General features: G+C 39.1%; 1 protein-coding gene across 1 annotated transcript in view; it reads left to right on the plus strand.

The window, feature by feature from the left end:
• SPON1 (spondin 1) overlaps positions 1-11,019 on the plus strand; it is a 316,530-nt gene extending 305,511 nt beyond the window's left edge. Inside the window, exons 9-16 of the mRNA XM_083348787.1 lie at positions 1,107-1,247; positions 2,371-2,449; positions 4,261-4,443; positions 4,543-4,713; positions 4,823-4,990; positions 7,370-7,534; positions 9,566-9,829; positions 10,521-11,019. Coding sequence (XP_083204913.1) covers positions 1,107-1,247; positions 2,371-2,449; positions 4,261-4,443; positions 4,543-4,713; positions 4,823-4,990; positions 7,370-7,534; positions 9,566-9,829; positions 10,521-10,684 — 1,335 coding nt within the window. The 3' untranslated portion in view covers positions 10,685-11,019. The remainder of the gene's footprint in view (positions 1-1,106; positions 1,248-2,370; positions 2,450-4,260; positions 4,444-4,542; positions 4,714-4,822; positions 4,991-7,369; positions 7,535-9,565; positions 9,830-10,520) is intronic.
• Positions 11,020-14,737: the final 3,718 nt, after the last annotated feature.

The following is a 14,737-nucleotide window of genomic DNA, read 5'->3' on the forward strand; positions in this document are numbered from 1 at the left end:
CCTTATACACTAGCCAGCATTTCTACATTAATCCGATTGGCAGGCTCATTGTTTGCTGACTTTTTTTGGATCTTTGTTCTTAATAGCTTTGATCTTATTAATTTCTGTTATTTTCAAGGTCATTGACAGCTTTCTGTAGTGAATAGAAAGGTCTACAACTCATTTCAGACACAGTTCTTCAGGTAGTGCCCAAAACATTTCTTCTTGGCAATATTCCACTTGTCCACAAAATAATCCAAATCAAGTTGTTGTTAATAATAATAATAAGTTGAAAGGGACCTTGGAGGTCATCTAGTCCAACCCCCTGCTCAGGCAGGAAACCCTATACCATTTCAGGCAAATGGCTGTCCAGTGTCTTCTTAAAAACTTCCAGTGTTGGAGCATCCATATTGGGGTTTACTGGAATCAGGTTCAGAGCCAGTTGTTGTGTATTTCAGCCATCTTACCTGCCAGTCATTACCTTTCTTTACAGGTTTCTCCTTCCCAAAATCTTCTCTGATGATATTTAACTTCATTGCTAACCCCAGCTGAGTTCCAAGGAGAACTTCATTATGAGATTCTAAGTTTTGTTTGCTGGCAGTGACTAGAAACTGCCTTGTCTGCATGGATACATGGATATGCCAGTGCCAGAGAGATGCAGTGGTTGAGAAAGACTCATCACAGCAGTCATTCTTCTGAGCTGAAAAATTGCTCACAAACTCTGACTGTAGAAATTAAATCATAGGATTGACTCATCAAAAATAAAGAGAGGATGAAAATATAGCTTCTCTTTTCTCGGCCTACTCTTTATAGCACGTTAATATCAATGTATTAATCAATGTAATTCCATTAATTATGACAGTGTAATATACATTAGATTACATCCAAGCCCCTTGAAATCATTGGGCATTAAGTTAGTCATGCATATTTAAGTTATCCCATTTTTTTCCATTTGCCAGCTTCTCTATCTCTCCCTCTCCCTCTCTCTTTCTGTGTGAGGGTGGGGAGGTGTGTAAACTCTGGGTCCAAACAATGGTCATGAAAGATTACCTGCAAACTTTTTGTATACCATATTTTTCATTGTTGTGTTTCTGCTATGTCTGCCTATGCTTCTTTTTTGACTGCAGTCATCCAACAAGCCAACAGTACCTCAGGAGAAGATAAGACCGCTCACAAGTCTAGACCACCCCCAAAGTCCTTTTTATGACCCTGAAGGAGGTTCCATTAAATCAGTAGCCAGAGTTGTCATTGAGAGGATTGCACGAAAGGTATTAGTATGAAAGTTCACTTATCAACTGATATGGAATATTTGAGCATAGAGTGGGATTAAATAACAAGAAACCTGAAACCTGGTAATAAAATGACAAATGTAGTTCAACTTGTTTTCATAATGAGAGTATGCTGGGTCAGTGGAGATGTGAGGGACCTCATTCCTTAGAGCGGGGGTCTCCAATCTTGGCAACCATACTACTTGTGGACTTCAACTCCCAGAATTCCTCAGCCAGTGCTTCCTCAGTGCTGGCTGAGGAATTCTGGAAGGGAATTCCTCTCCTTTCCACTCAAACCCCAAGGAATGCAAAGAAGCACAAATCAAAAGTTTAAGGCCCTCAGAAGCACAAGAGGAGAGTTCCTCGGAGCTGCAGAAGTTGTTACCAAATTGGAATTTTACCAAGATAGCAAAGGTGAACTTCTGAAAAGCAAGACTAATCAAATTTGTTTTATTTCATTTTAATTAAATTTAAGGATAAGTGAAATTAAATTAAATTTAGTTCCTGTCTTGGTTGTACTTCATCAAAAGCTAACTCCAGCTCTGAGGCTGGAAAAAGATTCTGCAGCATAGCCTTCAAAAAGAAAAAAGAAAAAGTCTTGTAAAGCAAGATCAAGGCTCATTACTTAATAAGAACATTTTCTACCAAGTGCTATAATAATGCTAGGTGTCACAGACAGATCTTACTTGCAGCAGAAATCTGGAGCACATTCCTTCATTCGTTATATGAAGAATTTTAGGGCTCCCTAGGCATTATAGAAAACAAGTGGGCCCCCAAACCATTTCCCCTTAATCGTTACTTTCTAGTAACATCAAGCTTTTAGATGTGACATTATCTCTCCCCACCTCCCCGGTCCTCGCCCAGCACTTTTTTTCAGCAAAATGTTAGCTTGTTTTTCAAGGGAATAAAACCTTCTCCTACCAATTGGAAACACAATACATTCATAGGACTTCCTTTAGGATCTGCGTTTTCCATGGGCCTGACGACACCTGCAGGCTTTATAAGCATGAATGCTTGTAGATGCCATTTGAATAACTTCTGGCAGTTGATTTTCCAGGCCAGTGCCCAGCATTGCACTATATTTCCTCTGCCAATTCAATCCTTTGCAAATGTTTCTTTGCAGGGGGAACAGTGCAATATCGTTCCTGATAGCATCGATGACATTGTTGCAGATCTTGCTGCAGAAGCTCCAGAAGATGAAGGTACTCTTTAATTATGTCCTACCTTTATGAGTTTGTGTTTCACTTCACCCTCCAGTGCTGCTCCTCCTCTGTATTTCATGCTGTTTGCCTTATTATTAGGACAGTATTGAAAACAGGAGGGGGAAAAACAATTTGCTTAGCCATTTATGGTTGGAGTCTGCATCATTACTTAATAAACACCCACAGTGATAGTGTCAGCAGGCAGAAAGTTTGGAAATGGCACTATGCTAATTTAGCAGAAGACTAATCTCACGTACTTTATTATCTTGTACTGAGTTGATCTTCATCCCAGCTGTACTATTTTCCTTATCTAACTGCTCCTCTTTCTTACTTATTATTGGGCTTAGCCCAGGAATGACATTTAACAATCCAACCAAAGTTCAGCTCTTTATATGCTTACATACAATAGACAGAATGCAATGGTGGGAAATGTTCGTAACTCGGGTGTAGGATGAGGGTGGAGGTGCATTCTCTGTGCTTGTTGGGTTGGTTTCCAAACATTTTGTTGCCAGACTAGGTAACATCTTCAGTGGAGTTTAGGGGAGGTCGGTGTTGGTGTTCTTCTGCTTATCAGGGCTTCTTGTGGTCATTAGGTTTTGTGATGGGGAGGTCACGTCAGGTGAGGGTCACCCCCTGCCTTCCTTAGGTGAGGCAATCCCCCCAGCCAGCACTTCACCTCCCAATGACCCTCACCTGATGTGACTCCCCATCACAAGGCCCATATATGACCCTCACTTGATGTGACCCATACCTGACCCATCATAAGATCCATCACAAGACCCTCACCCGACATGACCCTCTCATCACAAGACCTACTGACCACACAAGCTTGGAGAATGAACCTCTACCCTCAATAAGTAGAATTTTGCCAAATTGAACCCTTATTGCTTTCAACCCAACATATATACCCTGGGAGAGTCTAAGGAATCGCTATCCTAACTCTCTTCTTCTGTCTCTTACCCAGCTCCAGACTGCTTCTTGTTCCCACTCCCCCTTCTTGGAATGTGCTCCCTTCTTTCCGGGAAACTGTTGTTTTGCTGTAGTCCATCACCCCAGCTCTCCCTCTGTAGGCACCATCCCTCACATCTTTTTAGTTTTCCATTCCAATCTTTCTTTCAAACTTTAGTTTGTTAAAAAGTATATTTATACATCTAGCAGTCAACTGGAGACCATAAAAAGGGACTTGCTCTAGGAAGGGCAAAGGTAGGGCTAGAGGTAGAGTACCTCTTTCGCAGGCAGAAAGTCTCTGGTATAGTGTCTAGTCTAGTGTGTCCATTAAATATATTGAGTAGAGAAGTAATCTTAAAAAAAACAGCTAAGTTTAATTGTTTGGGAGGATTATTCTAACTGGGTTTAAACACAGTCAATACTTTTGAACTGAAAATATTCGTATGCATACAAAAGAGTAAGTAAAGATTTTAGGTAAGCAACATAGCATCATTAAGAAAAGAGTTGTGAAAAACAAAGTAAGCACAAGGCCTGCAAGGTCAACAATAAGTCAAAACCTAATTTGTTGTCCAGCTTATTAAATGTGGACAGTAGATTTCATAGCTTACTTGTACACTATAATCAGATATGTGTGTGTGTGTGTGTGTGTGTGTGTATGAGATCACAGTGTACAAGTAAGCTATGAAATCTACTATGTATCCGTATATGTATACATATACGTATTTGTATATCTCTACTTTACACCACACATATATGCATTCGTACATATATATATATATATATATATATATATATATATATATATATATATATATATATATATATATATATATAATATTATATTATATTGTCATTGTTTTCAGATGATACTCCTGAAACTTGCATCTATTCGAACTGGTCTCCCTGGTCAGCCTGTAGCTCTTCCACATGTGAAAAGGGCAAGCGGATGAGGCAGAGGATGCTCAAAGCCCAGCTTGACCTCAGCGTGCCTTGTCCAGAAACTCAGGACTTCCAGCCTTGTATGGGTCCAGGCTGTAGTGATGAAGGTAGGTGAGAAGACTCTGGATGTGAGAATCAACATTTTGTTGATCAGATGTAGGTGAGGTTTGGGAATAAATGGAAATTATCTATTGTTGCTTTTTTAGATGGCTCTACATGCATGATGTCTGAGTGGATAACATGGTCCCCTTGTAGTGTATCTTGTGGCATGGGAATGCGATCGAGAGAGCGATATGTGAAGCAGTTCCCGGAGGATGGCTCCATGTGCAAAGTGCCTACAGAGGAAACTGAGAAATGCATTGTAAATGAAGAATGTTGTAAGTATCTAATGCACCCTGCCACACTTTATCAACCTAAAAGCAGAATGTGAATCCTCTGTTAAATAAGTGCCACTAGACTGATCTTTTGCTAATATTTTATGGACAGCTCCTAGCAGTTGCCTGGTAACTGAATGGGGAGAGTGGGATGAATGCAGTGCCAGCTGTGGGATGGGAATGAAGAAGAGACACAGAATGATCAAGATGACCCCGGCAGATGGATCCATGTGCAAAGCAGAAACCACAGAAGCTGAGAAATGCATGAATCCCGAATGCCGTAAGTAACTGGTCAACTTAGCAAACATGTCAAAAGGGGGGATGTTAATGTTCTTGTGCACACATCATGCATTTATATAAAATGAACAGTGCTATGTGCAAATGATACATGCAACAAGTAACACAGTTCATCATTTGTATACTTTCTAATAGGTTTCTTCACAATGTAGACTTCTAAAAATTTTCCATGACAAAGTAGCTATTTCAAACCAAAAGCATATAAAAGTGTACAATTATATTGACCGCAAGACACAAGGGAGCAATCAGCATAAATAGTTGAAGTCAGAATATTCTAGCAAATCATAAGCCCTGCAGTTTTTAAGACGACAAGAAGTGAGAAGTGCTTTCCTGTTTTTTTATTATTTAAATATGCTATTTTTTGTACACATACACAACCCACATATATGTACCCATACACACCCCTACACCACACATTATGCATTCACATATACACACTCACAAAATGGTTGCAACCCGATTTGCTTTTCTTAGCAGAATAAGATCATAGCATAACATTTTCATACATTATTCTTGTAAATATAACTTCTTGTTGAGTGGAAAAAAATAAGGAAGAACATGTTACCTGAAGGGAAGATGAGAAAATTTTAGAAATAGCAATAGCATTTATGCTTATATACCACCCCACTGCGCTTTACAGCACTCTCCAGGTGGTTTACAACATCAACATATTGCCCCCAACAATCTGGGTCCTCATTTTACCAACCTCAGAAGGACAGAAGACTTGACTCAAACTTGAGCCCCATCAGGATTTGAACTCCAGGGTGTCGGCAGAGTTTGCCTGCAAATACTGCATTCTAACCACTGTACCACTAGAGTTCAATCCTGACTGGGCTCAAGATTGACTAATTAATTGCCTACAATCTGGGGTCAGAGCTTAAATACTCACTGCAAATTTGGCGGTGGAGGAAGATGCCGTTGTGAAAGCAGGAATCTGTGCATGAGGTGCAAATAACGAAAGCAAATGGCTGGAGTAGAGAACAAGCCACTGCCCTCACGTCAAGGAGGAAGGTTGAAATTCCCTGCCTGCCTCTCATCATCCATAATGTATGCACTGGAGAGTTTCTTTTACGCATGAAGGCTTTTCATATGGATGAGGTTTCCGGAAAAATGAGAATCCTTGGTGCAGCAGCTAGATAGAAAGGGCTCCCACTTACAGCCAGTTACAATTGAAGGAGAAAAATACTCCTTCATAACATGCAGGTGTAAGAATTGGAGTGAGCATTCTAATTAACTGAATAAGAAGACACACACTGAATGCAGTGAGACTTGCTACAGAATGAACGTGTGCAGCACAAAGGCCTCCATTCACCATTTTCTTGCTGAAAACTAAAGGAAAACTTCAGCTCAATCCTTCAAGGGTCTGTTTCCTAGCTTCCATCATCATTTACAAGGAATAACCAGGACTGAAAAGATCTGTGACCAACTTACTGATAGTTGGCACATTTAATTGGAAACAAGAGCCATTGAATTCAATAGGACTTACTTTATGATTGTTATGCTCAGTTTTATGCAGCTTCTTTCTCCTGTTGAATGGGTAATATGTGCAAGAAAGTAATTTGTAAGAGACAGAATGGTCTCTGCGTATATCCTGGTAGGACATCAATTAATTTTAGAAACAGGGAGTCTTATTCTAAAGGCAATTAATTTTGATCAATAGCAATTAATTCCATCCCCACCCCCCTGGGGGTATGCCTTTTAATATATGTGTATGCATATTCATATACATTTATAAGTATACATATTTGCGGGGGAGGGGGGAATAATCCACAGGACAGGTTTCAGTGAGTGGTGACAATTCTATTAACGAGAAAGATTGTTACATGTGAGCAAATATTTTTATGTCTAATCTTTCTTGGATGACAGATATTACCGCCACATTCCAATCAGCAATTAACAGTACCTACAGGAGCCATTTAAACCTGGGAAAAGGCTTTATTAATGTCAACCCTTTACCACTGATCCAACCCAGGAGAATACATCAGGAAATCTAATGAGAGATATCCAGCATTGTATGAGATAGAGTGATTTGCAACAAGAATATCTTAGACCAGTCTCTTTTACGAATAAATTATGAATACTGGAAATGAGGGATGATAGTCTCAGATTAAAGAAATTCTTAAAGCATCCCCTTTGTTGTTAAAGCAGATCTGCCAGCAATCTGTAGCAAAATACAGCCTGGAATCATTAGATGCTGGAAGGCCAGTACACATCCAGTTTCATTTCAGTCTTTATCAAGGAGCTATCCTTTCCCTTGATGAGTGGGTGGATGGATCAGTTGACCACCAGATTGATCACCACTTGTAGATTTGCTGTTGAAATGGAATCATCTCACCCTCTTTCCCATCCCAACCTACACTAGATACCATTCCCTGCCTGCTTTCTGCTTGGTCCGAATGGAGCGACTGTAGTGTCACTTGTGGAAAAGGGATGAGGACCAGACAAAGGATGCTAAAATCTGCTGCAGAGCTTGGAGATTGCAATGAAGAACTAGAACAAGTAGAGAAATGCATGCTGCCAGAGTGTCGTAAGTATAGATATCTAGAGTCTGAAGACTAATTTTATGGTTGGTTCGATTTATTCCTTCTATTCCACACAACAGACAAGCAGAAATGTGTTACGTACATTACTCTTCCTATATGATAGCCATGTATCGGCAAGCATGATGCATTGCTTTGTTACTGTAAAGCTGGGCTTTTCAACCTTTTCACAGATTGTACCACTTTTAGGATACAGCAATATTCGAGTTCCACCAGTCACCTAGCAAGGTGTCAAAAACTTGATGACCAAAAAAAAAGGGAAAAAGTGATAAAGTACAGGTAGTCCTTGACTTACAACAGTTTGCTTAGTGACTGTTACAACAATACTGAAAATAGACACTTATGCCCATTTTTCACACTTATAACCGTTGCAACATTCCCCAGGGTCATGTGATTTACATTTGGCTACTTGGCAACTGATTCATATTTATGATGATCACAGTGTCCCAGGGTCATGTGATCCCCTTTTGCAACCTTCTGACTAGCAAAGTCAACGGGGAAGTCAGATTCACTTAACAACCACGTTACTAATTTAACAACTGCAGTGATTCACTTAAGAAATGTGGCAAGAAAAGTCGTAAAATGGGACAAAACCCATTTAACAAATTTCTCACTTGGGCTCAATTGTGGTCGTAGATTGAGGACTATCTGAACACCCACTTACCACACTTTTAATGGGAAACTTGTGCCTGTTTCTCTGACATTAATCTTTGCACTGTTCTATTCCCTTCTCTCCCTCTGCTTGTCTCAAAGAAGCCTCTCCTCTTCTCTGTCTCTCTTTCTCTTTCCCAGTTGCCTTTTTTTCCCTCTCCCTTTCCCACCAAAACCTCCTCCTTTTATATCCTCTCCTCTCCACCCTCTTCTTCTCTTCGGTGCAACTCCAGCTGACTCCTCTCTCCCAGGCTGTGCGCTTCTCCATCTCTCTTTCTCCGTCCCTTTCGCTTTCTCTGTCGTCTTTTCTTTCTCTCCCTTTCCCGCCAAAATTCCCTCCTTTTATATCCTTTCCTCTCTCTCCCCCTCCTCCTTTTCTCTTTGATGCAACTCCAGCTGACTCCTCTTCCCCTGGCTGCGCACTGCTCCTGGAAGCACCAACCAGCTGGAGCCATGCGCCAATCAGCAACACTGCTGCTTCAGCTGACTCTCCCACAGGCCTGTGCAGCACTGCTGCCACTTTAGCTCATTCCCCCCCCCTGCTACACTTTTACACATTTTTTACACTTTTTTTACAGTGCTTTTCAACCCATCATATGTGTACCACCTGCCAGGTGCTAAAGTACCACCAGTGGTACGCATACCACAGATTGAAAAGCACGGCTGTAAAGCACTATTCACATGCCAGAAACCAATACCTAACATTTTCCCAGGTAGAAAAAAAGAAACGGCCTCTTTTTTAAGAAAGTGTGCAAAAGGACCTCACCATTGCTAAAATGAGTCATACCATATTAACATAACTTTGTTATATATCATAGACATTTTTCTTCACCTTCAATGAAGTTTCTATGGAAAAATTCAGGAACGTGACAAAAACATCCATTTTAAAGTACCAATGCAAAATGACTAAATTGGTGCCATTCCAGATTGAAAAAGCCTGATGAATAATTGAATGTTATTTCACACATATTTTCACAGTAATTTTTATAAAGAGCACCATCCGTCAATCATTGGAATCAAGGTTTGCCCCCACCCAACTCTAGCTCTTTTCCTCTCCAATCTCCTGCATTTTCCCCTCCGTATCCTTCCTATAAATCTGCTCCAGAGTTAATTTCTGGTGGGTGGTAATTTTTAATATAGGGTGGGTGTGAATGTACTGCTGTCGGAGCTTAGTGAAAGGGTGGTCTTGCAAACGCATTTTCAGTGTAAGCTTGTTTAAAATCCATTCCGTGTTATCATCAATCTAAATGTTCATTTTTTTCATAGTGAGATTAAAAAGAAGTAAATTATTGTTCTGCCAAACCAGATTGTTCTGCCTAAGTAGGTTAAGGCTAAGCATATTATTTCTTTCATCCTCTCTTCTCTAGCAATTGACTGTGATCTGACAGAATGGTCTCAGTGGTCTGAATGCAATAAGTCTTGTGGGAAAGGCCACATGATCAGGACAAGAATGATCAAAATGGAACCTCAGTTTGGAGGAGCTCCATGCCCAGAAACTGTACAGCGTAAAAAATGCCGAATAAGAAAATGCTTGAGAAACCCCAATATTGAGAAAAGGCGCTGGAAAGAATCTCGGGAGAAAAGGAGGAGTGAACAAGCTAAAGAAGATGTAGACGGTGGGCAATTCCCAGGTAAGTGTAGTAAACCTCACAGAGCAATCCTTAAATTAAGAAAGTGAGCTGTGCAACATAGAAATACATTACTGATTTATATTCTTATTGGTACAGCTTCTTTCAATGATCCTTAATGTTTTGCATAAATGCTTGGGTTGGGTTGGTTGAACAACTATAGATAACCAAATCAAGGAAATCCTTCCTTCCTTCCTTCCTTCCTTCCTTCCTTCCTTCCTTCCTTCCTTCCTTCCTTCCCAGGGGTCAAGACTGACTCAAAGGCAGAAAGGAAAGGAAAGGAAAGGAAAGGAAAGGAAAGGAAAGGAAAGGAAAGGAAAGGAAAGGAAAGGAAAGGAAAGGAAAGGAAAGGAAAGGAAAGGAAAGGAAAACCTGCAATACAAAGGACTCATCTGCTTTTAAGTTCCAAAATAATCCACTCACATGATTCAGAATATGACTGTATAAAATACTATTATCACAAAGAGACCAATGAGCCACATATGAAAATGTTGGATGATTCAGACCAATTAGGACTTTCAACAAATACAAACTTCATCCCTGGAGTAATCTGTAGAATCTCATGGTTTATAGGTCTTTCCATTATAGAAACAGGAGTAGCAATAGAACTCCCGCTTGTGAAGAAAAGAGAAATTTCAAAGGATTCAATCACTAAAGTGATTCTTACGTTGCTTGTCTGTTATTTTTATTTTAGGTTGCAAAATGAAGCCATGGACTGCTTGGTCAGAATGCACCAAACTGTGTGGGGGTGGAATCCAGGAGAGGTTTATGACTGTCAAGAAGCGTTTCAAAAGCAGTCAGTTCACTAGCTGCAAAGACAAGAAGGAATTAAGAGCCTGCAATGTTCATCCTTGTTAGCAAACCGAAATCTTTTGGATAATGCACTCCTAATCTAAATGTAAAAAAAATCAACCTTGGTTTGATTTTTTTTTTTAAAAAAGAGAAAATATATAAATTGTGTATATTAGTCTTCATTTTTGCAGTGTTGTTTGCTTAATTAGTCTTGCTGGTGCAAGAGATCTATTTTATAAATACTTCCTTACAAATATCTGCTGAGAGTAGCTCCTTAATGCTCCAGCTAGCCCTTAATGCATAAAACTAGTGAAGTCATTGTGAAATCTTATAACACTGAAATTATAGACATATCTGTGCGAACAAACCATAATCATAAAAATAGTCCCTGTAAATATGTGGGATGCATGCAAAAATGATACTGCAAACTTAAATATTTGGAAACCGTTTTCAAAATATTCAAAGCAGTGCCTCTGTGTTTATACAGCTGTGCCAAGGAATTACTTTAATAATACTACAGGTGCATATTGATATTTAACCATCAGCAATGTAAAAATGGTATTTATAGCAATCCTTTGACAATATACCTTTTCTTCTTCGTGCAATTGCTTGGACCCCTATTAAATAAATCACCTTATGATTGTTTCCATTAAGAAAGGAAAGCAAGCAAGCATAAGCTGCCCAGACATGAAAAGTAAGGAGGAACAAATTTTCCATCTGTAAGCTGTATACCAATTAGCCAGTAAGTTGCATTTAAAAAAATATTTTCCACACTCTCTCACAAAGTCATACGCTAGGTGATAAGGTACAGTAAAATATTCTCCCTTAAAGGTGTGTGCAACATATCTAGGCAAATATATTTCAGAAACGTGAGGGGAAATTGCGGACTTTTCAGAGTTAACCAGTGTAAATAAACAATATAAATTCTGACAAAAGATGTGAATAAACCCAGCTCTAGAATAGCTGACCTTACTCTATCCACCAAGTATAGAAAAAAACTAAGGAGAGTTTTGTTTTGTTTGCTTCAGAATTTGCTTCTGCTTCTTTGTGGCACAACAACTTAATTTGGCTTCTGTTCCTCTTACATAAATGTCACTGCATCCGTCATCTTTTTGCTTTATTTTTCTACTCGTAAGTCAGCGGTCATGGTGAACAAAGCACATGCAGAAAATAGCTGCTTTGCGGGAACATGGTGTTACTAATTTTCAAGCGTGCTCACAAAGAGCAAAGGAAAAAGCATAGCTATTTGAAAAATGTCATGAAGTTGAAGGATTAGATAAATGCCAGTACCACTGACAGGTTCCTTAGGGACATCTTGGGAATGAAGATGAAAGCTCCTATATTTGTATTATAAAATATTATTACAGGCATATAGCTTGAACTTTTAGATTTCAGCTTCCATAATCCCTAGTCAACACAGATGGTTGAAAAGACCACCATCAAAAAAATCAGATTGTCTTGTCTGCATTTTAACACATAACTACGTGACATGTCTTGTAAAAGAAAAGATGACTTAAATTAATAAATGCCAAATGCCAGTATAAATTAGATCCAAAACCAGAGAATTTTAACTTAAAAGCATGAAGCCTGATCATGTCAAGCAGGAATTGGGTCAATTTGTTCACAAAATAAAGTGGCTTGGCCTTTTTAGATAGCAGAAATTCTTGGCATCTTAGGGACATAAGGATGACCTTGTGGAAGGGTTTTTATTTCCAAAGATTAGCAATGCTCTTTTCCCCCAAAGATTTATATGTACAGGTACATATACTTTCGCGAGTCCCTTGGACTGCAAGGCGATCAAACCGGTCAGTCCTAGAGGAGATCAACCCTGACTGCTCTTTAGAAGGCCAGATCCTGAAGCTAAAACTCAAATATTTTGGCCACCTAATGAGAAGGAAGGACTCACTGGAGAAGAGCCTAATGCTGGGAAAGAATGAGGGCAAGAGAAGAAGGGGACGACAGAGAATGAGGTGGCTGGATGGAGTCACTGAAGCAGTAGGCGTGAGCCTAAATGGACTCCAGAAGATGGTAGGCCTGGAGGAACGTTGTCCATAGGGTCGCGTTGGGTCGGACACGACTTCGCAGCTAACAACAACAACATATACTTTCATTTACCACTTCCATTGGACTGCACAATTTTCCTTTTTATCAAGTTTCCAAAGTTTCTCCATCTAAATCTAGATAAGGCTATGGCTCAACTAGAGAATGTACCCGCATAAATTATATTAGAATTATTGCACTTTTTCATTCTGAACAGTCATTTTTAGTGTAACTCACCCAAAAGCACTGGAGTCCAAGACACAGAATAAACACAGGAGTTCTATAGGTCCAGCATATGGGCGAGTATAGAGCAGAAATATCTTGAAACAGCAAACACTTTTCCAAGTTGCTATCTGTGTTGGGATCCTCGGTCTTTAGCTATTAAAGGTTCTGTTGTTTTATGATAATAAATTAGTCATCCATCCAATCAAAACATGCATGAAATGCATACGCTCCTGATGAATTTAACTGCAACGAACAGTTCCTTTTATGCTATGACGTATTAAATATTGGTGACTCTCTTAGAAGAGTGTTGGCTCTAGTGAACCAAGTACAAACACAGCGCCTAAATTCAAGAGGAATTCAAAATTGGTATTTCACTGGGGGCAATATTTGACTGACAGAATGGTTGCACAGTTGCCTTTAATTTCTTTAATGTCTAATAGTATTATGAATGGTTGGCTAGCTTTTCAAAGGATTGCTATCAGAAAGCATAACAAAGCTTGCAGATGAATATAATTTCCATCTTATATCAGTATAGTCGTCCCAGTTCATACTGAAAAAAAAGAATATTCTAATTTGTTTCAAAGGGGTTTGTGTCTTTAAGCTTGTGACTTTTCACAGAATAATACATTAAAAATATCAGAAGAAAATAAAGGGGGGGAAAAGAAGAAATCTAATCCAATTAAAGTTACTCCCTTTTTTTAATTATGGACTTTAATTAAGATTACCTTGTACCATTGCATTTAGAAGAATTTAATTATATCTAATTTAAACTGTATTGAAGCTTTTAAGACTGCTTTCTTTGTTAAGAAACAAACCCAGTGTGATATAAAATGCATATTTCTGAATTGCTACAAACCTTGTATAATGTTGGCTCCACGGCAACCAACAAAAATATATGGAGGAATTTTTTTTTACAATAATTCATGTCTCTTGCACACTTCAGAACCAAAACACAGGTATATAGTAGCTATAAAAATTTTATACACCTCACTGACCATTTATTAACATTGGTATATCTTCTTGTTCCTCTTTGCTGTTGTTGTTTTTTTAAAAAGAAAATCTGTAGAAACTTTACAAGCAATGAACAGAAATGCTGGGGGGATTATATGTACAATAGGTTTTAATAAAAGCTACTTGGTTTTTAAAAAAAAATCAGAAAAGACCCTCTTTGAAGTTTTCTTGTTATTTTTGGGTTCGCAATGGGATTTTTGAGAAAACTGTTATGGATATATTTCCTACCAAAGTCTTGTGTAGATGTTTTGTATGTAGTTGTCTGGCTAACACATTATTATTTTGGAATAAAGACATCTTTACTATGAAAACAAAAACATGCAATTACTTTAGTACTATTAAGTACAGCATCAAATTAAAAGGGACTGCCAAAACTCGCTGAAAATGCAGGTCTTCAGGCCTCAGCCAACTCTTCCTGAAAAATGTTAGCACTGTGCAACATTGACATATGAATCTTAAATAGGTGTGCCACTGTGCCTCCTCACAGATAGACCTTGAGTTGCATCTGCTCATTCAGCAATTATTCAAAATTACAGTGATACTGGAAAAATATATTTATGACTGGTCCTCAGAGTTGCAGCCATCACAGCATCCTCGTGATTGCAAATGAACCTTCAGGTGCCCAGCTCTTGATTACAATGTTACAGTGATCACCATTTGTAACCTTCCCTGCCAGCTTCCAACAAGTAAAGTCCATGAAGCTGGCAGGGAAGGTTACAAGTTGCCCCAAGGAAGTTGCACCTTCCACTTCTTCTCCCAAGGAGCCCACTACAATGCCTGAAACTAAGAGATCTCATACTCCTTAGCAACTCCCAGGTGCCCACACTCCAAAGCATTCACTCT

The sequence above is a fragment of the Vipera ursinii genome, assembly GCF_947247035.1.
Source record: "Vipera ursinii genome assembly, chromosome: 1".
NCBI lineage: Eukaryota > Metazoa > Chordata > Lepidosauria > Squamata > Viperidae > Vipera > Vipera ursinii.